Here is a 27,799-nt window from a genome sequence, read left to right on the forward strand (position 1 = left end):
CCAGTATAATTCTCTGTGGGGCTTGTGTTATGGATGTCCATGTCTCTTTGTGATTGTTCTTTCATCAGTGTCATCTTATTACCATTCATCTGCATCTTTGTGATTATTCACAAGTGCAGAAATGCAAACTATAGTCGAGCCAAGCTTTCATCTTCTGCAGTACCCACCTTTCTGGCAGTGATCCGCTTTTGCTGCATTTTCCGAAGAAACTTGCAGTCAAACAGCTAATTAGCTGTGTTGGAATTTTCTGAAAAAATTAGGGGTGTTAGGTAGGAATGTGTGGTGCTATCCCTCCTTGGTATATGGGTATTCTAATCAACTTATTTATTTGGGCGTTGTCCACTTAGAGGTAGATGTGAGGATTACTTGGGGTAAGGTATTGAGAAGGCGTTGGGAGAATCGACGTCTGGCCTCCTGGGTCGTCCGCAGCTGTTCCGCTTTCCTCCTTGGGAATAGGTAGCTCCCTCTTTCTTCATGGGCTGCTCCTCTCTGGCGGTTGGTTGGCTGGTCACAGAATTGGCACTCCTGGGTTCGGACCTCTCTGGTTGCTTCCCTCCTGGCAATGGACTGCTCTCTCCTCCTCTGGAATACTGCTTCCCTCTAAAGGTAGGATGGCTCGTCCCAGACTCGGCAATCCTGGATGCGGGCCTCTCTGGTTGCTCCCCTCCTTGTAGTGGACGTCTTGCCAGGGTTCGACTGCGGGACTCAGGTTCGGTAGTGCAAATGGGTTGGAGGTTCTTAGTATCTCAGGGTGTTAATTAGAATGTTTAAACCATTATACATATTCTAACTCTCAAAGGTAGATAATATCACTTCAATATATAGTCAGGGTAAAACTTAATAAAAGGTTTATTTTAACCAACAGACATTACAACAACACTCGATTCATTCATGGGGGGTGGTAAGGATAGGCAACAGGTAAGGAAGGTATCAGACCGTAGCTCGAGAAAGTGTGTTATCGAGAGAGTGTGTTCGACTTCCCTCTGCCAGTCCGCGGCTATATGCTGGACGGCTCGACGCTTTGCTCGTGGTCTGGCAGCCCCCATGGTAGTCTCGGAAGGTTTCCTTTTCTTCCTGGTATTCCTTCCTAATTTTTCTTTAGGTATTCCAGTTAATTAGTCCTCTTCCCTGGCTCTGGGATCCTAATTACTGTGAATTTTCTTTGACTCGCGGTGCTGCCATCTGTTGTTGCTTCCCGCAAACTGCCACTGCTCGGCTCCTCTGCCGGCCTCTGGAGTTCAGCTTGGGAAGTTCCGTCTCTTGGACCTTGGTCTCCCGCGTGATATGTTACATACAAGTATGAGAGGTTTACATATTAGAAATATTAATTATTACAAAGATATTACAACATAAAAGGATATAAAGGATGTACATATCATTGATATACAGGGTGCTCGGAAATTCCCCTTACAAACTCCTAGGGCAAGTAGAGGGGACCGAGTTGACAATATTTTGAATAGGAACCCATGTCCAGAAACTTACTTTTTCCGTGCTACAACCATGACAATGTGTCAGATGTGCCTGTGTTGGTATGCAACCGGGTAGGCAGTACATGACGTCAGAAGATCACCTGATAACCTAAAGTGACATCATTTATTACAACCATGTCAAATGAGGTGTTACGTAAGGTACAGAAGTGAATGACGTGTGACTCAGTCCATAATAGAAACTAATTTATTTGGTAACAATGCCAAGGGAACAAAAGAGAAACATACTATTCATTGATCAACACCTGTGTCGACAGTGGAACGCAACAATTTGTAGACGTCACGTGCCATCAGGTGATCTTCTGACGTCAAATACTGCCTACCCGGTTGCATACCAACACAGGCACATCTGACACATTGTCATGGTTGTAGCACGGAAACGGTACGTTTCCGGACATGGGTTCCTATTCCAAATATTGTTTACTCAGTCCCCTCTACTTGCCCTAGGAGTTTGTAAGGGGAATTTCCGAGCACCCTGTATATTATCATAAGGGTAAGGGATATATGTCATTATCAGGGGAAGTGGCTGCTGCCCCTTGGTCGTTATTTCTTCTTATTTCTCAGTGTTACCTGAGATAGGTACCAGTGGAAAAACCACCGAAGTGCGCACTGACAACCTATGTAAAAAAATTTCACTCATTTATAGTAGAGTAAAAATCACACATACACATGTGGAGAAAGAGAGAGAGACAAATGAAGTATGAAAGAGAGCAAAAGAAAAAGAGAGAGAGGCAGGAGGAAATAAGGTGATATACACATACACAATATCTTAGAAGACATGACGTCTCAAGTATGGCACATCTTAAGAGCATGACGAACAGTTTCCATGAGGCTCTTCCCTCCGTGGCACTGTTGTCAACTTAGCTCTTTTGGAGCCAGATCTGGCTTTTTCGTGCACTCGTTTGGCCCACCATGATGCCATCACTGGCTCCCGCCCACATAGACTAACTTTTGCTATGAGTATGCATTTTGCATGTAACGTGTGATATTAGCTGCATTACCCCACCTCCTACCTCCTCAGCTAGAATCCTTTATTTTCGATTTCACACGACCATTGGTGGATTATGGAGATGGCGATGCCGCCGGACCTAGATGGTGGAAACTAAGAATAAATTGTCATAATTTTAAAGTTAATGGTAATAGCAGTGCCCCCACCCTTTGACACCTAAAATTACCTTAGGAGGAACTTTATTCAGCCTTTGTAAATCTAGCTCCTTTAAAGTCACTTTTAACTCCACTTAAGGTGAAATTTAGTTCTTTTATGCACATCAGGTTTGGCAACACTGCCAGGATGCCCGTAGGTGGCAAGGAGAAATGCATTGCACTTCTGGGAGTATTATTTTATTTGTTCTCTTGGAAATATCAAACTTCCGATGGCATAGAAAAAGATATCAATGGAAAGAGGACAGATTGAAGATGTAATTGACAGGTGGAAAAGTCGAAACTTCCATTTGATTAGCCGTAACTTGAAGTTGATTCACCATAAGAAATACATTGGATTCTGACAATTCATATTCATCATATTTTTCAAATATCGTGTCTAGCTTAATAAAAAAAATGCTTCCACTTCCAACATGGGGAGAAATTCATACTCTCTCATATGCCATTTTTTTAAGTAGCACTGCCTATTTGGATGATATTGAAATAAATGCACAACTGGTGCAAAACTGTAACTCTTTCCCTTAACAGAATGTTAGTTAACATACAACAATTATTTATTACAGTGAAACCTCGATTTTACGTTTTTCATAGGACCAAGTTGAAAGAACTTAAAATGCGGGAAAATAGCACTATACCCTATTTGGACCATGAAGATTGAATGTATAATGTGGGAAAATGTAAAACCAGGGAATGTAAAATTGGAGTTCCACTGTATATGAATCCACAGCTAAGCTGTTTAGCAATGTAAACACATTCAAAATTAGAACCATAAACAGGCCATTTATTCAGGTTAACAAAATAGTACAGTTGTTTTACACTAGCAGTAACATGTTTGTAATATGTTTACATGGAAAAGAGTACAAAATGAAATACAGAAATCTGTTAGTAGTTTAGTTTTACATTGATTTCACATATTGAAAAATGGTGAGTAGCCTCAATACTACTCAAAATACAATAAACCATACAATCAAAAAATGCCTGTCAAGAACTAAGACATTATGATTACTGGCTGAGAAATTTTCCAATTTAAAAAATCCACTGTTAAATAGGTGAAAACAGTACTGTAAAATACATACAGAAAGCTAGCCATGCTTGTTAATCTTCATTGGTTATGGTATTTTTCTCAGAAACTAAACATGGATGGCAGGAATTATCACAAATGACCCTAATGATCAAATAATTTTATAATATAGTACTTCAGTCAGAATACAAATGCATGTTGGAAAAAATGTTATTAGACAGGCACACACTGCTAACAGGAACAATTCCTACGCGTTTACAGTGCCTATCACTATGGAAACTCCATACATTTTATATAAAAACTGTACATGCATACAGCATTTCCAAATATCAAATAATCACATTATTACACATCATTCATCACATTTTCATAATTCTGTCTTTTTCTTGAAGAAAATACACACTATCAGAGAGTCCAAACACACAACTTTCCCATACACACTTGGTTCCTATTTGTTCACAGACTTAAAATATTCTTTGGAGTCCTTAGGGTTGGGTTTGATAGTTTGGCTGTCTGGTTTCCAGTTTGCAGGACACACTGAAAAACAGAAATAACAATATACAATTTCAATTCTCAAATTCTACAATGCACAGAAAAATTCTGTATCATTTCCTTTTCACTTCATATTTGGAATGGTAGATTAATCAGAACTCACAATTTCTAGCAACAATAATGTATCGATACTTATTGATGAGCGAACAGTGATTTTACCAAATCAATGTGTCTGTACATAGACTGCACAATTTTGCACAAATATCACGGTTAAATTAATGTACCCTGGTTTTATAAATTTCTACATATGCAGTTTCCTATTTTAATGTAAAACCCATCTGAATCATCATTTTATTTTTGTACTCTACCAAAAGGTCGTCCTTCGTGGCCATGCGGTCTAAGGCACTGTGCTTTGGACTCAAACTGCAGAATGGCATGGGTTCAAGTCTGCCTGGGTGCAGTCTCGTGTGTTTTCGGCCTGTGTATAGGACTGGTGGCAACCCACCATTGTGAGAAATTGGGGAGCATAACTCCGTCTCAAACATCTCCTGTAACGGCTGAGGGTTCGACATGCTGACCCCACAACACCCCATTACCGGTTGAAGATGTCCACACCTCTAAGTACGATTGTGAAAGAGAGACTGGCAGTCGGGAGATACGGCAAGGCCCTTCCAGGGCTGTAGAGCTACGGTTTATTATTATTATTATTATTACTCTACCAAAATAAAGAAATATATACAGGGCTATTCTAAATGACCTTCCCGATTTCAAAGTTTAATATCTCACATTTATTTAGTCACAATGACATGCAAATTATTTGAAATGAAAGAAAAACTCAAAAAGTTTTAGTGTCTGGCAAAGCTGATGTTTAGTTACGCATTCTGCCGCTAGGGCGACAGTAAATCAATATGGCTGGAAACGAAGACAGGAGAGCATTTTGTGTCCTGGAATTTCATGTACAACAGTCAGTTATTTGTGTCCAACGAAGTTTTAGGACGAAGTTCGGGTTAGATCCACCAAGCGGTCACTCAATTTGGAAGTGGTATAGACAATTTAAAGAAAGTGGGTGTATCTGCAAGAGGAAATCAATAGGCCGGCCAGGAGTTAGTGATGAAACAGTTGATCGGGTGCGTGCGACTTTCGTCAGAAGCCCCAAAAAATCAACGGTTTGTGCAAACTGATAATTGAACGTTGCCCCCACATTGGCACCGGGATGTCAGGAGGGAACTCAACAGAAGGTTTCCAAATCAATGGATAAGATGAGCTAGTCTTGAGGATCAGGTTCTGCTTCCTGCCCCCCCCCCCCCCCGTTCGCCAGATATCACCACGTGCGACTTTTTTTGTGGGGTTATGTTAAAAACCAAGTGTATGAGCCTCCCCTACCTAACAACTTACCTGAACTTAGAGAACGCATCCAAGAATCAGTTGCATCCATTGACTCTGAGATGTTGGGAAGAGTGTGGCAAGAATTTGAGTATCGGATTGATGTGTGCCGAATTACAAAAGGCACTCATATTGAGCACCTGTGACGTGGAACATAACACGAATGTATGTAAAAAAAACCTTTTGAGTGTTTCTTTCATTTAAAATAATTTGCATGTCATTGTGACTAAATAAACATGAGATATTAAACTTTGAAATCAGGAAGATCATTTAGAATAGCCCTGTATATATATATATGATTGATTTGGCTTATTTTACTTCGCTTTTCTGCCACTTTTGACTAATCGTGAAGATGAGCATGACTGAGGATATGAAATTGATGAAGGGACACTCACAAGGACAACCATGCCCTGGCCAGCACCCTTTCTGTTACCGTTCAATGAATTATTTCTGTTCTTCTGTCCAGATGGTGGATATGGAACTTACACTATCCTCTGTTAAAACCATCAACCATTTCATCACCAATACTGGCCAATACTTTATCGAGATTCATCACCTCAAAGAATATGCACTGGAATAGCAGTGGGATCAAAACTAACTAGTCAAAGAACCTCTTAGCAATGTTTTATTTTGCTTTATCATTTTTATTATTTAATTTTCTCTGCTATTATTATACGCTACTTATTACCGCATTTACTCATGTATAACGCACACTTTTTCCCAAAATTTCAAAAACTGTGGTGCATATTATGCACAGAGTAATTCGGACAGCCCACATCAAACCCCACAATCTTTCACTACATCACTCCATATAACATGTATATATCAACAGATGCAATTACAAATTACCAGGTTGGGTTTCTTGAGCAATTAATTAATTAATTATAATTTTAAAAACACACATAAAAATTTTAACAGTCCTTTCCCCACGATTTTTCACTTTGTAATGGAAAGCTTTGTGACATCGAGAAAAGAGATGCTGTTTTGGCGGAATTTGAGCTTGCACCTCCAGTCACAATAGAAAATAACTTCCTGACTCCTGCAAATTAATAACGTAATTTTGATGTCGCTTTCTTCTACTATCAAATAAACAAGGTGGTTATAGAAGTGAAAGCTTTGGGATGCTAAACACAGTGGAGGAAGAGGGAGGTGGCATGGGTTGGTGACTCATTGTATACACAAGACGATATTCTCCTCTCACTCCACATAGAAACAGGTGACTCGTTGAATAGGTATGATGTTGTTTGCTCTTGATTGACTTAGCAACAGCTTTACAACCTACAAATAAGAAAGTCATTTCTTGAACCTGAATTGTACTGTGCATTACATTGAAGATATAATTGTTTGTCACTTTTTCAATCTAAAAAAACAGGGTGCGCATTATACACACGTAAATATGGTAATTTGGAACTTACTTTTCTATCTTAAAATAACTTACTATGGGTATTACATGTAACTTTTCTGTGTTTTCATTTTTTATTAATCTCCAAGTATTTTTCTCTCTACTTTCTTATTGACAAGGAATGGCCCGATAGATTGAAATATGACTACATGAATAAAGGCGATTATTATTGCTAATTTGGAGGGCTAACCACTATTCTACCTCATGAGGTACAGTACAGTTATGACTACACTTTATGCCATACACTGCTGAATTAGCATCTAGCAAAGTCATCTAATTTTAGACAATCATATCAAATCAGTGACTGGACAGGGAAACAATTTAACAAAAATTTTCATATTATTCATACAAAAAGCTGAACGCATACCTTCTCCATGCTCATCCACAAACTGGAAAGCTTTAATTAATCTTAAAACCTCTTCAACATTGCGACCTACTGGAAGATCATTAATTGTTATTTGTCGGACAATTCCCTGAAATGAGAGATAAATAATAATAATAATTCCTATTGTGGCAGAATATACAACCACAGGCACAAACACACACAAAAAAAGCTTTGGTATTGATGAATTAGTCGGTGAAATTAAGTTCAGTGTGTTACTATGCTGTTTTGGATTGCTTGGTACAAGTTTCCAACTCTTTCAAGCAAAATTTTCTGGTCAACTTTTCATCAGGTGTCACACAACATTACTTGTAAATAAATAAGAGATCCTAACTTTCTGAACAGTAGCTAATCAAATGAAATTTAAACAAAGTTCAATGCAAGTATATATATATATATACATATATATATATATATATATATATATATATATATATATATATATATATATATATATATAAATCAAATAAGGTAAAAGGAAACACTCACCGGACAGTAGGAAAATTCAAAATTTTCGCTAATTTATAGCATCATCGGTGTGAGAAGAAACAGAAGACGGAACCGGAAGTTGGGGTCCTGCAGAGTTGCCAGGTCCCCATTGAAGAAGAAGCGGTGCGTAGAACGGAAAAAACACTGTTTCGTCACCAGGCTCGTCGTAAACTGTGAGTGTGTAGGATGAGTTGGGAGGGAGGGCAGGAGGGTGGGTGAGGGTTGGGCATTACTGGGTGGCCTTGTTCAGGCCAGGTGGAGTGGTTGCACTCATGGCCGATATATAGGCCCTCTCCCATCTTTTGCGAACAGAGGTGTTGGCTGGTTGGGGTAGGAGGTGGATGATCGCTACCCGGAAGCAGTCGTTGAAACTGATGTTGTGGTGGTTGGTGTGGACGGCGACAGTGAAGTCCAGGTTGTGGGTGGAGGAGCGGTGGTTATTGATGCGGAGGTTGAGGGCCGTAGATGTTTCCCCCAGGTAAAAATCACCACAGATGTTGCAGGTGAGGATGTAGATAAGGTTTGAGGCATGGCAGGTCCCTTTGGGATGGAGGGTAAATTTGCCAGTGGCCGTGTGCACCTGGAGGGTGTGAGAAGTGATGAGAATGGGACAGGTCTTGCACCTGGGTCGGTTGCATTTATGGGCAGGGGGGTGTTGGATGTGTGGTGAAGGAGTGTTGTGGACCAGGATGTTTTGGAGGTTAGGGGGGCGTTTGAAAACCACCCTGGGTTTGTCGGGAAATATGTTTTTGGTTTCGGGATCACTGTGGAGGATATATATATATATAATGGATAAAAGCAAGGAGGGCCAAAAGGGCTAAGTAAAAATCAAATAAGGTAAAAGGAAACACTCACCGGACAGTAGGAAAATTCAAAATTTTTGCTAATTTATAGCATCATCGGTGTGAGAAGAAACAGAAGACGGAACCGGAAGTTGGGGTCCTGCAGAGTTGCCAGGTCCCCATTGAAGAAGAAGCGGCACAGATTAATAAGATCGCTTACTTCCTATCTCTCCTTTGTAATCTGTGCGTATACCAAATCGGGCATGTGGAGCCACCCTACGGCTGTTTCGAAACGTAAAGCGTTGTCATAGCAACCTCTCCGCCAATCATATCTTACTCTTGGCAGTGACAGTTGAATGCGTCTCAGCGCAATGATGCGCTCACCCCACCCTTCCATTCCTGCTTTTATTTTCTGCTAATAATTCGGAACATATCTCGTAAGGTCGAATTAATTATTTTATATAAGTGCATAGAAATGTTCTACAAGGATCAATACCATTGTTCAGTTAATGCATGTTACGTTTGAATGATTTCTACATCTAAGTTACGAGATATACAGAATTAGTAGCCCAGAAGCACAACATAGGAAAATAATTTCAAGTTCCTGAAATTCCAGCACATAAATCATTCCGTTGTGCATGAAAAATGGTCCGTGTATTATCTGTGGTAATAAGTATTTTTATTTCGTATTCTCCCTATTATGCGTTGCTTTTCTGACATTTTAGGCAAATCGCGTTTTTATCTTGTGTAAACTCTACAGCGATTACTTTGTTCGTAGATCAATGCGTTTTACCCCTCCCTCGTCGTTGTTTATTTAGCGTCGCATTTTTTTCAATTTTAGGCTAATCGCGACGATGCTATGAAAAATTGATGGCACAAAGAAAGCTCTAACAGGGATTCGAACCCAGGACCCTTGCATTAACTGAACAATGGTATTTATCCTTGTAGAACATTTTTATGCACTTAAATAAAATGAATACTACGACCTTACGAGATATGTCCGAATCATTAGCAGAAAATAAAAGCAGGAATGGAAGGGTGGGGTGAGCGGATCATTGCGCTACCCAAAGTGTTCTAAAGGGCGCTCGAGCCATGCTGCAACATTTCCCAAATTGTATCTTTCTCTTCATAACAATTGCTGCACAGTTTAACGTGGGTGGCAATCTGCAGGATACAGAACACTTAATATCAGCAACTGTTTCTGGTGCCGTCACTGTAATTTTCTCCCTTGTGTAGGACTACCATATTCAATCGCAAGATGTAGACACTTCTGATTTACCAACGTAGAAAATTCCATTCATCTGTCGATGGCCTCATAAAACGAAAGACAAATGCATCCACTTTCTCCACAATTGATATCAGTGGAGTACCCTGAGAGGGGGGAGATTTGATGCTGAAAATGCCAGGGAAACAAAAGACAGGATTCGAAGGTTTTGTCGCAGGAAATAAGAATAAATCATAAAACGTATATTAAAAACTACTGATGGAACATTAGCGCTATTCATCTAATGAAACCATTACAAATCGGCTGGCGGCTTGTAGGTATGAAATATACTGGAAAAAAAGATATATACATATAGTCAGTACTTGTGTTCCAAACTTAACCACCATCCTAAGAAAATTGGGGACCTACAAGTGAGTAGCGTAACCCAGTCTGGGAAATCTCTTATAACAGCTGAGGGTTTGATGTGCTGAACCCACGTCAGCCCATTACTGGTTGAAGATCTCCACACCTCTAGATAGGGTTGTGGGAGGCAGACTGGCAGTCAGTTGATAGGCCAAGGCCCTTCCAGGGCTGTACAGCAGTGGATCTCAATCTTTTACAGTCGGGGACCCAACTTGAAGGATATTACACTTCGTGGTACCCATAAGATGGGAACCAGCGGAATTACTTTGTAGGGTGTGCACCTAGTCTATAATCATATATTTGCTCTTTTACAACAACACGGCCTGAATTTAAATTGTTAAAACAATATATCTAAGTAATTTAAGGTAATAGGTTTTTAAGACCCAGTTAACAAAGTTTCGAGCCCAACTTCCCGACCCACCAAATGTCCCCTCAGGACCCAGGAGTGGGTCGCACCCTATAGGTTGAGAAACTATTCTGTAGAACCATGGGTTATGTTATGCTGTAGATGAAAGTAAATATTTTACACTACAGTTAATTTCTATCACAACTTACATTCAGTGTTCTGTAGATGAAATAATATTTTGGAAAATACAACATAGAAACTAGTTCAGTGCCATCTGCCATGAGAGAATAGAATAAAATAATAGTTATGAGTGACACAGCTCATTGGGGAAGTTATCAAACAGAATAATTTCTGGAATAAAATTGTAATTGTTTTAATTCTATCAGTCTATTTCTCTGTAAAAACTACTATGATGATGATAATGAATAGTTATGGGAAAATAGAGTAAGAAAAGGTCACACCTTACACAAGTTAACCTAGAATGCCTCTATAGCAACTACCTCATCTCGAAGTTGTACCTATATGGAGATGCATAGCAGTTCGGATCCCACTTTAAACTGTAGGTCCAGTCCCGATTGGCCTTACTGTGAATAAAGTTGACTTAAAACACCAAATCAATCAATCAATCGAAGTTGTATGAAATTTCACTTTTCTGGTTTGCATGAGAGTAATTTCAACCCATTTCTAAAAACGTGTGGATGTTTGTAAGATATATTATTAACTAATCACTGCATGCTTATTCATTTTAGTATTTGTCAAACATCCCTAATTTTTAATCTAGAATGGGAGTAGGATGTGTCATACAAGCGAGTTTTGTTCGAAGTTACTTACTGGAACCACTCTACATATTGACTACAATTCCATCATATGGCATTGCATATTTCATAGTTACACAAAAATCTGGACTCGAAATATGAATGTCTTAGAATACAAAACAAAGCAGTCATGGAGTATGTACGATCAAGCTAGATAAGCACACTCCCAGCCCACACTCCTGAACACACACACAATGGAATTATAAATACACCACTGAAAGATCTTATCCTGCACAGATATGTATTTTTATATATTCATATACTTAATACAGTACTGAAGATGATACAATCCATGCATTCAGAATAAATATTCCACATGAATTTTAAAGTTAATTAAAAAACAAAAGAAATGTGCAAATTTCCAGCTGATGACAAAGAAACCAACAGTATTTTTTGCAATTTAGAGAGATTTCACACCAAAGTGACATGTGGCATATGTCACTTGGAAATAAACCAATGAACAGCAACGTTTCACCCATAGTGGATGCCATATTGACAAAATCCCTGCTACTCATTATCAGCTTCTAAATAATGTCACACATGTTTCTAGTCAGTCTAAAAGAAAGTGAACATAAAGAATTAATAAATAATCATTCTTTTAAGCTTCACACTATCAGGTCGATCATTGGTGCATGATGTTTCTCATACCATCCCTTCCATCAAGAAGTAAATTTAACTTGGCTTCGTATCGAACATAGGTGTCTCACTCATGATGATTTGCTGCAAGGGCTAGACCATCCAATGTGTCATGTCTAAATGTTAAGTGATTGGCTTATTCCTACCTAATGAGTAGATTATACTTTCCTCAAATTTTTGATCTTACCAATTATTGACCAGATTGGGAGATAATGACAGCACTTTAATAAATGTCATTACCTTGTTGAGAAGAGCGGGGCTCTTATACTGTCTCTGAGGAAGTTCGTAGTTTTGTGTATGTCCTTTGCAAGTCTTTATAACATTTCACTTTCAACCTTTCTCAAGGGGCTCTTCACACCCATTTTTTAACTCAGGTATGGGTTCGATACCCGGTGGAGACCCATAGTGTTTCGGATCCCACTTTAAACGGTAGGTTCAACCCAATTAGCCTTTCTGTGCATAAAGTAGACCTAAAAGAACAGTTCAAACTCAAGTAAGAATATTAGATAAGAGGATTCTTCCTCACATACATTGAATGGCCCAATATAGTCATTATGCCTACAAGTCCCAAAATTTATTTCAAGCATCTTACGTCCAATTACATATATAAATTATATTGTTAACATTAAACATATGGAATATAGAGTAAAAGACTATAAGGAATCCTTAAAATCCTACATCAATTAATTTCCACTGTATTGAATATTATCATAATATTGTTAATGAAATTCCATTAGACAAACCATTGATAGTCATACTGATAGGTTTCTTGGTCGGACACTCACTATGGTGACATGTTAAACTTCACCAAGAATGAATTTACATGTTGAAATACTCCAGAAGAAGAGAACAGTTTCAGAGTCAGTACATTACTCCTAATGATTTAGTACTTATACTGTGGAAATGTAAAACATTATATTCTATTGCTAATAACAAATGTAAGGGAAAATAAACAAACACATTGTTATTCAGGTATATATATATATATTTATTGAATCACTAGTAATTAATATATTTTGCATAAGGTATGTTAATCTCTTCAAGGTCCTACAGACTTAAATTAGAAGAGCTTAATAGGCAAGTAAAAGTATAAAAGTAAATTTTAAATAATCTGAAAGTAACTTACAGCTGCAAATATTAATTTTCTTCAAAATTTGAAAAGTTTTTACATGTAAAAAAAGTATTGAAATATATTCCAAAAGTAAGACAATAACAAGCAAAAATAGCGAATAAAATGCAGTAAATGAAAGTAGTACCCATATAACATCTGAGTATTTCATGTTTAAATTTCTTATATATTATGTATTTAAAAAAACAAATCATAAATCATCAAATAAAATGTGATTGTTCATAAAAATGTACTATAATTTCTAAAAGATGCTGAGTATGGATAATACATACACAGAAGATGTTATGTAACATTATAAAAATACACTACTAAGGAAATTGTTGCATATTGTGAAAAAGTGATACATATACACATTTCTGCTAGACGACATGCGACAATATTCATGTGAAGTTTCCAAGAAACCCCACAATAAAGGAATATTTGTGTGCAATTACATGTCCAAAATGGTCACATTCCCACTGATAATGTGCAATGCTAATGCAAGGCAAAGTGGAAAACTGAAACTGAGGCAGCATAGAAAGCTTGGTAGTTACAGTACGAATGTATTTAAGTGCTAAATGGACCAACCAACCATTTCATCTACTAATGAATTGTGAAATGTCACATTTCTTGAAAGAGGCATGCAGCGGATCGATGTTGTGAATATGAAGTAGAGTGATGTCTCCAGGATCTGGAAAAAGTACCATAAGACATGCACTGCGGTGGCTCATCCTCGACAAAGGCTAAAATGCAAGACAACGGTTCAAAAGGATTGATACCTACGGTTGATGGTTTGACAGAACTTGACTGTTACTGTACCACAGCTGCACTAAGAGATCCAAAATGCATCTGAAGTAACTGTTGCTCAACAAATGGCTCACAATCGACTCCACAAAGGTTCTTTACAAGCCAAGAGATCTTTAGCAACACCAAGTATTCATAGGAATCATAGGGTTGCTCAGGTCACATGGACGCTGTAGCATCGGAATTGTACAAGGCAGCAATGTCCACTGTTTACAGATGAAACCTCTATTGCTTTCCACCATGCCTACAATAAAGTTTCATGTGTGGAGGCACCCCAGAGAATGCTTGCACCCACAGTTTGCTACATAACGTCATTAGCATCAGCAGCAAAGAGCTTAGGTGGAATAATGTATGGCCAGCGAACACTCCTTATGCCAATCCAGTGTCATATGGCAAGTTAAAGGAACAGAGACTGCATCCTCGAACTCATTTTGAGTCATATTACTGTGGCCCATGGTGAACATTGCATGCTGGTGAATGATATCCCCCCCCCCCCACCGCCACCACACCCATATCATTACCCAGTTACTGCAGAAGCACAACACAACCTCAACTGCATTGAAAATGCATGGCACTCTTAAATACACATATCACCATGGAACCATACTCCTTAGGTTACATTGGACATGGTGAAAAATATGCCACATCATGCAGAAATGCCGCATACCCAGATAGGATCCTAAAAAACAGAAACTACTGAATCAGAGAACACCTGAAAACCAGAAACTATTGAATCAGAGAACGCCTTTGTGATAGCTAACACTCATTGTGCACCTTTGTTGTTCTGGGTCATTTTGTAAGAATGCTACTGTATACTCTTCTTCATCTTGTTTTATGTAGAACACTTTACCTTTGCCTTCAAATAGACATGTTTGCTTTCTGCCTCGATTCCTGGTATATCCTATTTCCATCAAGACCTACATATCAACATCATTTCTGTAAACATCACAATATGCAACAATTGTATTGAGCACTGTACATAAGAATATAATTTTATAAAAACAAATCCTAAAGGTAAAACAATAACAACAAAGTTTAACAAATCTTAAAAACATGAAATAAATTGTGATTGCTCATAAAAAATGTACTAATATTTTCCAAAATGAAAATGGATAAAAAACATAAATATATATAAACAAATTGATATATAACATTATAAAAATACATAAATAAATACTATCATAAAAACATATTAAAAAATTAAAACACCAATAAAGAAGCTAAAATAAAAATCTCAATAAAATATGTGAGGTGGCATACATGTGAGACCTGCAAAGCTGCACTGGTCATAGATGATGCACAGTTAGATGATGACACACTAATTTTACTTATTTTAAATCGGATACTAAACTTGATCATCACAATGTGTGCACCAATGAATTTTTTGAGTGTGTACTGAAATGGGAAACATCATTCAAATAGTTATTTGCAGGCACGGGTCATGAGTCAAACCTGTGTAAAAGACTTGTGCAATGTGCAGTGCAAGATGATAGTGTTCGTGCCCTTGAACTTTGCACTGAAAAGGAATTAATGAATCTTCTCCATATGTACTTTACAATAAGAATTCAATGGGCGGTAAGATTCAGGAACAGAGAGATAGAAGAACTAGGGAGAACAAGAAGTTTGGAATGTACAGCTGAGGCTGTAAAGGGACACTCAGCACACACAAGGACAAGAACAGGACAACACACATAACATTATACTGGCCATAGTGCCAGTTGCCAGAGCCTCGTTTGTCTGCAAAATGCAGTCCAGGGTGTACTAACGTGGAAGTGAGGTTGACAATTGGGTGTACAATGTGGAAGGTCACCCCTTACACCCCTTTTAATTTTTTTTGTATCATATTAAATTTGTCTTCACACATATCCAGAAGAAATATATCTATGATGTGTACATCACATTACCATATAAATTAAGGAAATTTTAAATCATATTCTCAATTTCATTATCAGCGGTCCCATATTTTTGCAATATATAATAATTCATTTGTTAATAGTAGTGTTCAATTTACATTAAAATACCAAACAAAATGAAACTCTACTTTTGCCAGTCGTGACTACAATAAGAGATACACGGATGCCAAACAAATGTATTGCATACATTTGTAGATTATTCTATAGACATTAATGTTTGGATTCAAATAATAAATGATTTTCAAGGGGCAAAATTCAGTAAAAAATTCAATGCATTCTAGCACATACAAAATGAACACAAAGCATTAACATATCCTCTATTTTGTGATTTTCAAAATCTATAAATAAAACATTTCAATAATAATTAAGATATTAAATGCATGCTAGCAGACACAAAAAAGAACATTAGTGACATTTTATGAAATAAAGTTGTAACTATTCAGTAATTAGAAACTATAATATTTCACTATTTTGTGAATAACAAAATCAATAGCAACATTTCTAATTGCAGAAATCAGTAAAATCATTTAATGTACTACATATCAATGAAACAAACCTTGAACGAAATGTCACTAACTCATGAATGCAATAATAAATAACAAAACCTTCTTTGTATACATTCCACAGAAGATCAACTCTCCACAAAGTCACAAACAAACTTTGGTAGAACAAAATTTTGAAGGAAAAAAATTAACCTCAATGTTTCACTGTTTTGTGGAAAGGTTCCAGACTTCTTGTTCTCCCTAGTTCTTCTATCTCTCTGTTCCTGAATCTTACCGCCCATTGGATTCTTATTGTAAAGTACATATGGAGAAGATTCATTAATTCCTTTTCAGTGCAAAGTTCAAGGGCACGAACACTATCATCTTGCACTGCACATTGCACAAGTCTTTTACACAGGTTCGACTCATGTCCCGTGCCTGCAAATAACTGTTTGAATGATGTTTCCCATTTCAGTACACACTCAAAAAATTCATTGGTGCACACATTGTGATGATCAAGTTTAGTATCCGATTTAAAATAAGTAAAAATTAGTGTGTCATCATCTAACTGTGCATCATCTATGACCAGTGCAGCTTTGCAGGTCTCACATGTATGCCTATTGAGGAATTTTTTGCAAAAATATCCAACCACGTACCTCACAGCATTCAATTCAAGTTTCTCAAAGTTTTCATGTGTGCTGAGTGGTGGATCATCAATGTCACCTTCGATTTCAAAGTTACTTTGCTCTCTTGCTTCAGTGGAAGGCTCATACATAGATTGTTGTTGCAAATCCTCAAAAGAGAGCATGATATGTTCCAAATCATTCTCACAATTTTCTGAATCTGATAATTTCATAAGTGAGGTGGTGAGTGATTGCTTAAGTGCTAACTGGAACAAATAAGATGTAGGGTTGTTGTTACATCCATGCTTCTGCCTTATTATTGAAAAAAGGTTTTCCAGAGAATCTTGACATAACCTTCTTGTAAACAGATGTGTGTATCCATAGCAGTTCTTCAAGTCAATCCATAGATTTAACACTGCTCTTATTGTGCTCATCCACCCTTTAAGGGAAGGAGGCTGACGAGGGCATGGAAACCTCCACTCCTTAAACCATTCCAGACATTCTCTCAAAAAATTTGTATGTTCAGACATGCCCGTTATTGCAGATCTCATTGACTTATTTTTGTCATTCAATGAAGAACTGTTCATCACATCAAAAAGCTGATCCAGTCTTTCAAAACAATTGGCTGTGTGTATAGCTTCTGCTGACAGAGCACCAAATGCTACCAAACAGTGTATAGCTGCTACTACTGAATTACTTAACACCTGTGCAGCAAATTTTACCTTCATCTTGGTGAAGGGTGGCAGATAAACATGCTTGTGGGTGAGCTTGGGTGCCAATCTCAGATCTAATTTTTTTTTCTCTTCTCACTTGATACAGATCAATGATATGCTGCCAGGAGACTTTATGGGGACCAATATTTACACCATGTTTGTGAATCATGTTTCTCACTGCCTTCAGTAAGTGTGGAGGATCATATATGCAGTGAATGGTGTTACCATTTATTTCAAACAAAGGTCTCTCAGCTGTTGCCCCAAGGATCCTCCGAGCTGCTTGATTGTTTGGTCCCAAATCACATACAAATGCTTTAACCACAACACCCACTTCCTGCAACTGAATAATGAGTTTTTCCACAATCCTTGCAATTGCTATTGGAGGTGTCGGTCCTGAACTGCAAAAATACACTAGGGGCTGCTTCCATCTCCTTGAGATTCCTTTCAACATGAATGCTAGAGCCTGACTTGCCAACCTTCCTTCCGTCCGTGTAAATTCTCCAAGGTCCTCGAATCCAATTACTATATCATTTCTCATGTCATAATGTAGTCCTTGTTTAATACTGTGAGGCAACCACCAGTTTAGTATTTCTTTTTCAATAATTATATACATATTATTTTATTTTTGTACGTGTTTCGTGTGTAGTTTGCGCTCTTCTCTGGAGTATAAGTGATCCAGTCAAGGAGGACTCTGACGAGAAGGTGCGGGTAGAAATTTCGTATTTTAGTTATATATTTTTCTTGGATTTATATTCAACATTAATCTATTCCTATTCTGCTGGGGTATTTGGGTTATAGTTAGGGATTAGTTGAGGTCCAGTACTACCAGTGTACCCTCATATACGGTCCATAACAGATTACGGGCAGCTAGATGTGGAATTTTAACATGTAGTGTAACAAAATACGCAAGAGGGCAGCACCTCGTGTGACTGACCAAAAAGGACTCTTGTTGGACACCCCCTCTGCCGGTCAGTCCAAGAACCACCCCAGGAGGGAGAAGGGGGAAGTTTTTTTTATGTTTTTCTTTCTCTCTCTTCGAGGAGAGAGTCTACAAAAAGACAACAAAGATATAACATGGCGGAATAGAAGGACATAGTAAAACAGCCTGTAGAGAGTGTGTGAGTGTACATTGTGCAAATAGTGCGGATAAGGATTTTTTGACATGTGTAATATCGAAGCAAGGATCTTAGGAAAGGACTGGACATAGTGAAAGAATGAAGCCGCAGAAGGAAAGTGCGTAAAAGAAGAGGACTGGACTAGCTTAGAAGGAATATGCAGGTGAGAGTGCAGTGAATAAGGGCCCCAACGAAAGGCGCCGGGACTTAGTGTGTGTGCACGGGGTAAACAAAACAAATAGTAGAGGCCTCTAATAACTAAGACGGAACTGTAAATACAACAAGAAGCAAAAGTATATACTTATAATGTTCACAATCATTTAATCATATTTTTTCAACAACGCAGAAATAATAAATTCAATATTTGTATAAATATTATTGTATTAATTGTTTTTTTTTTGAACATCTTATTGTGCTCACGGCGGCGAGGTGGGGAAAGGGTTAACACCTACGTAAACTTTCATAAAGAGTCTCATGCCATCCCTTTCGCCTCTCCCCGTTGTGCGTCACAAATACTCATTTCATCAACTACCAGAGAGCACACATGATCTTTCTCTGGCATGGCTTTCATATGCTGCCCAATAACTTTTAAAATTCTGTCATTTATTCCTGGTCCTATTGGAATAGACTTCATCCATCTTCTAAGTGTTGCTTCAGATGGTAGGCAGAAGTACTTTTGAATAAGTCTATAGGAACGAGGTCCTGAAAAATATAAATTTGTGGCAAATTCTTTCATCCATGATGGCCACCTACGTCCACCTTTCTTCCTCTGCGTTTGCTTCACCTGGATCTCAAAAAATTTCAAGATGTGATATGGAAGATGTGCAGCACATTTCTTCAACATACCTTCAACAGTCCTTTCATATTCAATTCGGACAAGATGTTCCGATACCTTCCTAACTTTCTTTCTTGCTCTAAACAACTGGGAACGCAGCTTTGACATGGTACTTCTCATGTTGTTTAGTCTCGCTTGTGTTCGAGGAGTAGGCTTGCTCCTGCCAGAAGTAGTTGGCCTTTTAGGAGTCGAACATGGGTCAACTGCAGTTGGCCTTTTAGGAGTCGAACATGGGTCAACTGCAGTTATTTCCATTGCACAGGGTGAAGCTGCTATATCCATTTCCTCACTTGCAACTGGACAATCACTTGCACTCTTTTCACTATCAACTGTTGCTTCAGTTTCCTTCAATTCTGACCCCATGAGCTGTGTGTTGGTTTCCCTGTTACTGCCACTTGGTTCACCAACCTCTGGTCTGAAGTGCAGAAGCAATGTTGATGGTAGTTTTTCCTTGCCTGTAATTGGGTAATTTATATAAAAATATACACATCTATTATGACAATGATTCATATTTTGTCAATGGAAAGTGTCAGCTGTTTACTTACTGATGAAAAATACAAAACTTATATATATTCTGTAACAATACCAACATGATCCCATGTGCATGCCACTTCCAAAACTGAACATGTGATATGCCTTCAATTGTTCCTTAGACAAGCTCTTTTGTACACATGAATCTTACATGAAAAAGTATTGAGGCATGAGAGAGTTAAGCTGTAGTTATATAAATACTTTTGGAATGTCCATACTAATTCAGAAGTGAGTAAACTCTGTCAAGAATATAACCTCACTTTCTTTCATGACGTCAGTGTTATTTGAAAATTACGCTACTGTGAAACATAATAAAATATCCCATTTGTGATTATTTCCTATAATAATGAAACAAATGTAACCCTCATTTAAGGAAAAGGAAGTAGAGTTAAGTAACATGAAGGGCATAAGAAATAAAGTTCCTGACAACAACAACATTTACTGTAAACTAAAAGGAACAAAGCCACTGTCACTTCCAAATAATATCAATTCTGTTCAATCAATTGTATCCCTTCAATTGTGATGTACCTCATTAGCTGATGGGAATACTTGGAATCAATGTGGACTGATTTGAATCTCAATTTAAATCAGGTGACTTTTTTAGAAACAAATCACTCATTTAAATCACTTTTGGTGAAAGTACATTAACTTTGTAACAATTTAATTGTGTTGATGGTGTGAAGCTCATACAATAGGAAATGTAATATGTAAACTGTAATCACACTTACATTTCTCTTGATTTAAAATACAGTAATTTTTATAGGCAAAAATAGCAATTTTTTTTATCATTAACACCCTCAACAAACATTTCCATAGTAGGTTCACATATGTACAGTCTCAAACAGAAAAATGTGTGCATTTTATTTCCTTTAACCAAACTGTTCAAATATTTTACAGGACTGTTCAGCAGAAAAACTTTTCTATAACAAAAAATCTCTATATATATGATGCAAAAACTATACAATCAATTCTAAGTGTGTTTTTTTTACCAAAAATAAAATGTGATTTATCATTTTTTTTATCCACCCTGCTTGGAATATTTAGTGAAACATTAAATACATTTGTTTCTAACATCCTCAAGAAATGTATTGTGTTGTTAGGTGTTATGTACTTTAAGCAAAATTCATCTCTAAAGCATACATATTTCTTTTTAATGCAGAAAATAGAAAATACCATTTCTTATGCATGAGCCATAACTGATGACAATGTTATTCCATACGAAATGCAATATACTTACTTGGTTCTACATCTGGGTATGCTTCATGCACTAACTTATTTCTATTACAATTCATAAACATCTTGTCCGAAAAATGTTCTCCACAAACTCTGTAATTTTGGTATACTTTGTGCCTCAAGTCCTTTCTCCATATTTTTTCCAACCATATCTCAGCTCTACGATAAAAATAAAAGATGAGAAATTATTTTAGAAACACATAACTATGCAAGACAAAGCACTCTGCATTTTATGTCACTCAAAAAAGATAAATTCCATGGTGCTAGAGTTGTTTGTGAGCTAAGGTCAAAGCTTGTCATCACAAAGAAAAGTTGCTGAAATGAATATGCATTAGATCACTATCTGTATCTGTTGAATAAAGTACAAGAGTGGTGTCAAATGTATAAGGGTCCATTCTGTGATAGCTCCTTCAACTATTGCGGAAAATCTTATGTGCTTGTCAACATTCAATTGATTTATTTTTAATCACTATTCACATTATTTCTCATCGTAACTAATTCTTATGGTACCATACAGTGTGTGGCAATGCAAATAAAAAAAATATTATAGATATTGAACTAAACTTGCTAACATATGAAGCAAAGTTTTACCACATTATTTTTTAGAAAGATTCACTGAAGCTTGCTGCCTAACCTACAACTGGCTAACAATGCAATTTTGTCATTGAATGGATCATGGAATCTACTCCCGGGAGTGCTTTCAAGAAAAATGTTATGACTCAACATATTTCTGAATAATATACCAGGCCAGAAAATATGTCAACAAATGAAAATCACCAATACCATCTAGTAGATCAAAGCCCATGACCAGCAACAGGAGCTATTACAGCACTAATATTAACTACAGGAATAATTAGATGATCCAATCAACAAAATATATTATTATTAATAATACGAGTAACATCCATAATTATTACACTAATTCAAGTGACTAAAGCACATAGATTAAAATGAGATTTCAAACACAAAATCTTCCTCCTGTGGCACCAGTGAGAAAGGATTGTTCTTTACAGTAACACATATGTAAATGTTGGTAAAATAGAGGGAAACTCTCATATACTGCACATGTAGGTTGGTTAGATTCATTTAGTTTCCAAAATTAGTGATTACTTTTGACTTGTAAATATGAATTGCATGTCTATTTCAAATTTGAATGTGTGTGTAAAGACACTTAATTGAAATTAATGCACAAAGGGAAACAATATCATCTGGTGTGCATTTACATTCATGGCTACTTCATACCTCAATCAGGGAACAAGGTACTGATTGTGAAATTCCAATATTTCATGCCACACATGAATTTTGTACATTAATTGTATTCTCATCTCTACAAGTACATATTGAAGTTTTCCGATTAGTTACTTTGTTTTCTTTGCAGAACTTTATTTACATCACACTTCATCCTTATGTGAGTAAGTTTGAGTGGTTGATGTTTCTATGTGCTTAGGGATGTACCAATCTGTACGTTTTAAGTATGCCAAGTTTGGCCCACGTTTTTTTTGTTTTATTGTAATTTCATCATGATACGAATGCAAATTTAACATGGTTCGATTTCGAATTACTTCTGTTAACACATACTGCGGAGCTTTAGCGATTACTTATGATTTGGTTCAATGTATGCTTTCGTAGTTAGGTTAGGCAGGCCAGGTTTGGTTCTCTTAATATTATAAATAAATTCCCTAAATTCTTTCTACAAAGGATCCGATTTACTTCTACATTAATTCCCACTAGTCTACGATACTTACAGTCGGTTGTCAAAGGAAAATACATGCACGCAAGCCTGCGTAAGGTAATTTTTAAGTTGTTTTTTTGAACATAAATAAATTATTTTTAAAAAATCGAAAGAGTGCTAATTACTTTAAGGAAGGTTCAAATTTCGTGTGACAATGATTGCTACAATTCTACGATAATTAGTATTCCTGCTAAGAGAATTTTTTTAAAAATCATAGAACGATAGGAACCGTTACCTTTGGTTTCATCGCTTTAATATTTACACACATTTTTTCATCTCCTGTACATGTTGACAGAGTTTTATATGCTAGAAGAAATAAACTTCATGCAGTAGCGAATAGGAGCGCGATAACTTGCAACTTTTACAACAACAACTTTTTTTGGTTTCGGGATCACTGTGGAGGATTTCCCGACAAACCCAGGGTGGTTTTCAAATGCCCCCCTAACCTCCAAAACATCCTGGTCCACAACACTCCTTCACCACACATCCAACACCCCCCTGCCCATAAATGCAACCGACCCAGGTGCAAGACCTGTCCCATCCTCATCACTTCTCACACCCTCCAGGTGCACACGGCCACTGGCAAATTTACCCTCCATCCCAAAGGGACCTGCCGTGCCTCAAACCTTATCTACATCCTCACCTGCAACATCTGTGGTGATTTTTACCTGGGGGAAACATCAACGGCCCTCAACCTCCGCATCAATAACCACCGCTCCTCCACCCACAACCTGGACTTCACTGTCGCCGTCCACACCAACCACCACAACATCAGTTTCAACGACTGCTTCCGGGTAGCGATCATCCACCTCCTACCCCAACCAGCCAACACCTCTGTTCGCAAAAGATCGGCCATGAGTGCAACCACTCCACCTGGCCTGAACAAGGCCACCCAGTAATGCCCAACCCTCACCCACCCTCCCACCCTCCCTCCCAACTCATCCTACACACTCACAGTTTACGACGAGCCTGGTGACGAAACAGTGTTTTTTTTCGTTCTACGCACCGCTTCTTTTTCAATGGGGACCTGGCAACTCTGCAGGACCCCAACTTCCGGTTCCGTCTTCTGTTTCTTCTCACACCCATGATGCTATAAATTAGCGAAAATTTTGAATTTTCCTACTGTCCGGTGAGTGTTTCCTTTTACCTTATTTGATTTTTATATATATATATATATATATTAAAAAAAGAGGGAGATTAAAATGTACAGGGATAGTAAAATTCCTTATTAACATTTATCTTTGTCTCAGATTGTTTTTGTTCCTAATGCTCTTTTGAGATTTGAAAATATTGTGACAGAAGTCAAATTTCTGTTGCCAAATATCTGTTCCATCAAGTTGTATTACAAGTTTAAAAATATCAATATACTTATCATCACAACTTAGAAATGAATGGTAAGCCTGGTTACAACAAACACCTTAATGTTTTTCTATATTTAAAGTTGAAGCAACACAAATGCTACAAAAATGAAAAACCATACCTGTTGACTCACCTGTCGATCAATAATGAACAATCCTCGTAATGCGTGGCCTTCTTTCTCCAACAATATGCCATAATCACTTGAAATGTTTTTATTATAATCGGAAAGAAGTGGATATTTTATTTCTCCTAGGCCACCTTGCTGAAATGACAAAAAAGGAACATTATGTATATAATCTTACTTCTTATTGACTTGAGTCCTTGCCATAAATCAAACTTGCTCATGCCAAAATCAAGATCTAACTCTTATGTTTCTTCTATGAAATTAACACAACTTAAAGTTTTATCAGTTTCCACTTCTGTGCCCACAACCTATATTCAATTTTAAGGAGATTTATTTATCAAAAGCAAATTCTTCAATTTTGAAAGTACCAGTAACATAAACAGGAAATATATTATATTTCTGCCATGTAATCCCGTACCATGGCCGTGCAGTCTAAGGCATCATATTTTGGGCTCCAATTATGGGATGCGTGCATGTTCAAGTCTCAAGAGGGAAGCATAACAACTTTTTCCCTGAGATTTTGGCCTTTGTGTGGGACCAGTGGCCACGCAACCATCGTGAGAAATTGGGGATGGCAGGCTACAAATGAGTAGCGTAACCCTGTCATGGAAACCTATAACAACGACTGGGAGTTCATCGTGCTGACCACATGTCACCCAGTAAGTGGTTGGATGATCTCCCACCTCAGCAGGTGCGAGTGAGGCCAGCAGTCGGTAGGTAGGCAAAAGCCATTATGGGTTGTTGCACAACGGGTTATTATATTATTTATGCCTTGAGCTGGAAAATACATAATTATTATATATACACAGCACATTAATAATTTTATAACAGGTAGCATTTAACAAACTTCTCATTTGCATCATCAGACTCAATGTACGGAGAAACACACTTGTATGTAATAAACACGTTAACACACACAAAACAAAGTATTTCTTACTACCTGTAACAAAATAATCATTATAAAGTTAATAATAATATATACTAATTTAGTCTAGTTTACACTATATTTTTTCAGGAATGGAGAAGAGTCATTAGTACACTATCAGCATCAGCCAATACACTCATTTCGATGTATCAATAAAATTGATGATATTTTTTACCCCAATATGTTCTGTAAAAAAAATAGTATAGATGTATAATGCATATACTTTGGATTTGTAAAGTCAGTTCAAATTTCTAATACAAAACCCACTGAAGTCATTTGGTTACAGCATTAATTAAGGTTAATGGATTACCACCATTCATGTTTTCTATGAGGTTTGCAGAATATTGCTCTCATTAACTTCAAGCAAATATATATTACAATCACCAGGGGTTCTAGGTTCAAATCCCAGCCTGGCCGTGGATGTTTGTGAGTGCCCATTCATCATGTCATCACCCATCCCCATCTTTGCAAATTGGCCAAAAGTGGCACAAAAAGCAAAGTAAAATAAACAAGTCAATCAATCAATCAAACAAATCTAAGCCAATAAATATTAGCCACGTCAACAGCTGTAATTATTGCTGAATTGAATTATCACATTGATCAGGTTACAAACAGTGCCACTTACATCCCTTGGGGTGTTGATCCATGCCAAATGGCTGAAATGTGAATCTGTTGAAATTGCCACCACTTCCACATCCAGCCTTTTGAACTCCTCCATTCTATCACTGAAGGCAATTAGTTCTGTTGGGCACACAAAGGTACTGAAACAAGAGGATAGTATGTGATTAGTATTGCATTGCAAGAGTCACAATGCATGACATATTGGACACAATGTTGTGCCAACTGTCAGTCAAATCCATCTGCTCAACATACATCGTAATATGTAATACTTGGAGACAGCAGATTAATTCACAGAACCACAAAAAGCAATATGAAAACATTATTGTATTATTGGTATTATTGGTATTTTTGTTATTTAGTATCACTCTTCTGCCACTTTCGACTAATTGCAACGACGAGGATGAGTGATAATATGATGAATTTGGTGAAGGGACACTCGCTTTTAACACCCATGACCAGGCTGGGATTCGAACACGGGACCCCTATTATTTGAAATGCTGTAGTTTACAATTAAAAATATGATTTGTAAAGAGCAAACTTCAGTAAACTAAATCGCAAATATTGCGCACAAAAAACAATTTTCAAAATTCACTTATAAATAATCTAAAAAATACACATTTTAATCTGTCACTTTCATGGCTGAGTTCATTGAGGGTTTGACTCATGATTCTGACTCTTAAGGTTCCAGGTCAGGACATGAATATTCTATTGTGCTTCTTCTTTCATCTAATCATCATTCATCTTCGTTTTTGTGATTAACCTAAAAACATAAAAAGTGGCATTATATAACCAAAATACTGAGACCTCTGGCTTAAGAATTTATGATGCAGATATGAAAAACCAAGGAAAATATGGTAATGGATATTTGGAGAGAGGGAGAAGGGTTAGGATTCCGAAAATATGAAATCTTGTGTTCTACTGTGTATTTGTGTCTATGCAGAGGAAGTGAAGAGAATATTAAATTTAATCTTACCTCAGTAGAATACTTACAAATCAAGAGGGTAAAAGACCAGAATCAAATATTTTCCTTTGAAGTCACTTAGTTTAATCTCATCGAAGTCATAATCTACCACTGCAGTTCCACGGAAATCTGGAGCTGGCTTCTGCACTTTTGCAGTAGTATGAGCTGGACCTTTGGAAAAACAAATAAAAAGTTTTTTATTCATACTCATTTGAGACAAACAAAAGGCAAATTAATCAATAATATATATTGTCTATGACTGTACCAATACTGGGACAGTTTTTCGATTCCTCGGCTGAAGAAATCAGCTGATTTGAAAGTTAAACAAGTTGTCAAGCCAAGTTTGAAGAGCATTTTTGTTGTCAAAGAAGTTTGCTTGAATTGTTAGATAGAGAGCAGAAAAGGTGGAAATACAAGTGTGCAAGATCAGGAGAGTAAGGGGGATGTGGAATAACCTCTCAACCAACTCCTGGATAGCAGCTTTTGTCATGTTAGCAGTGTGTGAGTGTGCATTATTGTTTTGTAGCAGCACTTGATGCTGCACGTGCTGCACTAGCCTACCCACTGATTCGTGGTGTTTTCACTTAAAGCATGCGGTATCTTGAACCTTACCCACGGAATGCAAATGTTGAACTATGGTTGAATGGTCACAGTTCATCACATTTTCTAATTCTTGGGTTGACTGACTTGGACCATC

The 27,799-nt window shown here is 37.3% G+C and overlaps 1 protein-coding gene across 1 annotated transcript; it reads right to left on the minus strand.

Annotated features, from left to right (window-relative positions):
- Nucleotides 1–3,691: 3,691 nt before the first annotated feature.
- Nucleotides 3,692–27,263, minus strand: LOC145991548 (peroxiredoxin-like). Its single transcript, XM_083127578.1, has 5 exons — nt 27,132–27,263; nt 26,146–26,281; nt 24,605–24,733; nt 7,314–7,419; nt 3,692–4,206 (listed from the first exon to the last, which is right to left on the minus strand). The coding sequence occupies exons 2-5, from the start codon at nt 26,236–26,238 to the stop codon at nt 4,118–4,120; spliced, it is 417 nt and encodes a 138-aa protein (XP_082983704.1). The 5' UTR covers nt 26,239–26,281; nt 27,132–27,263; the 3' UTR covers nt 3,692–4,117.
- Between the last annotated feature and the right edge of the window lie 536 nt (nt 27,264–27,799).

The sequence above is a fragment of the Lepisma saccharinum genome, chromosome 8 (assembly GCF_977018435.1).
Source record: "Lepisma saccharinum chromosome 8, izLepSacc3.1, whole genome shotgun sequence".
Classification (NCBI taxonomy): domain Eukaryota; kingdom Metazoa; phylum Arthropoda; class Insecta; order Zygentoma; family Lepismatidae; genus Lepisma; species Lepisma saccharinum.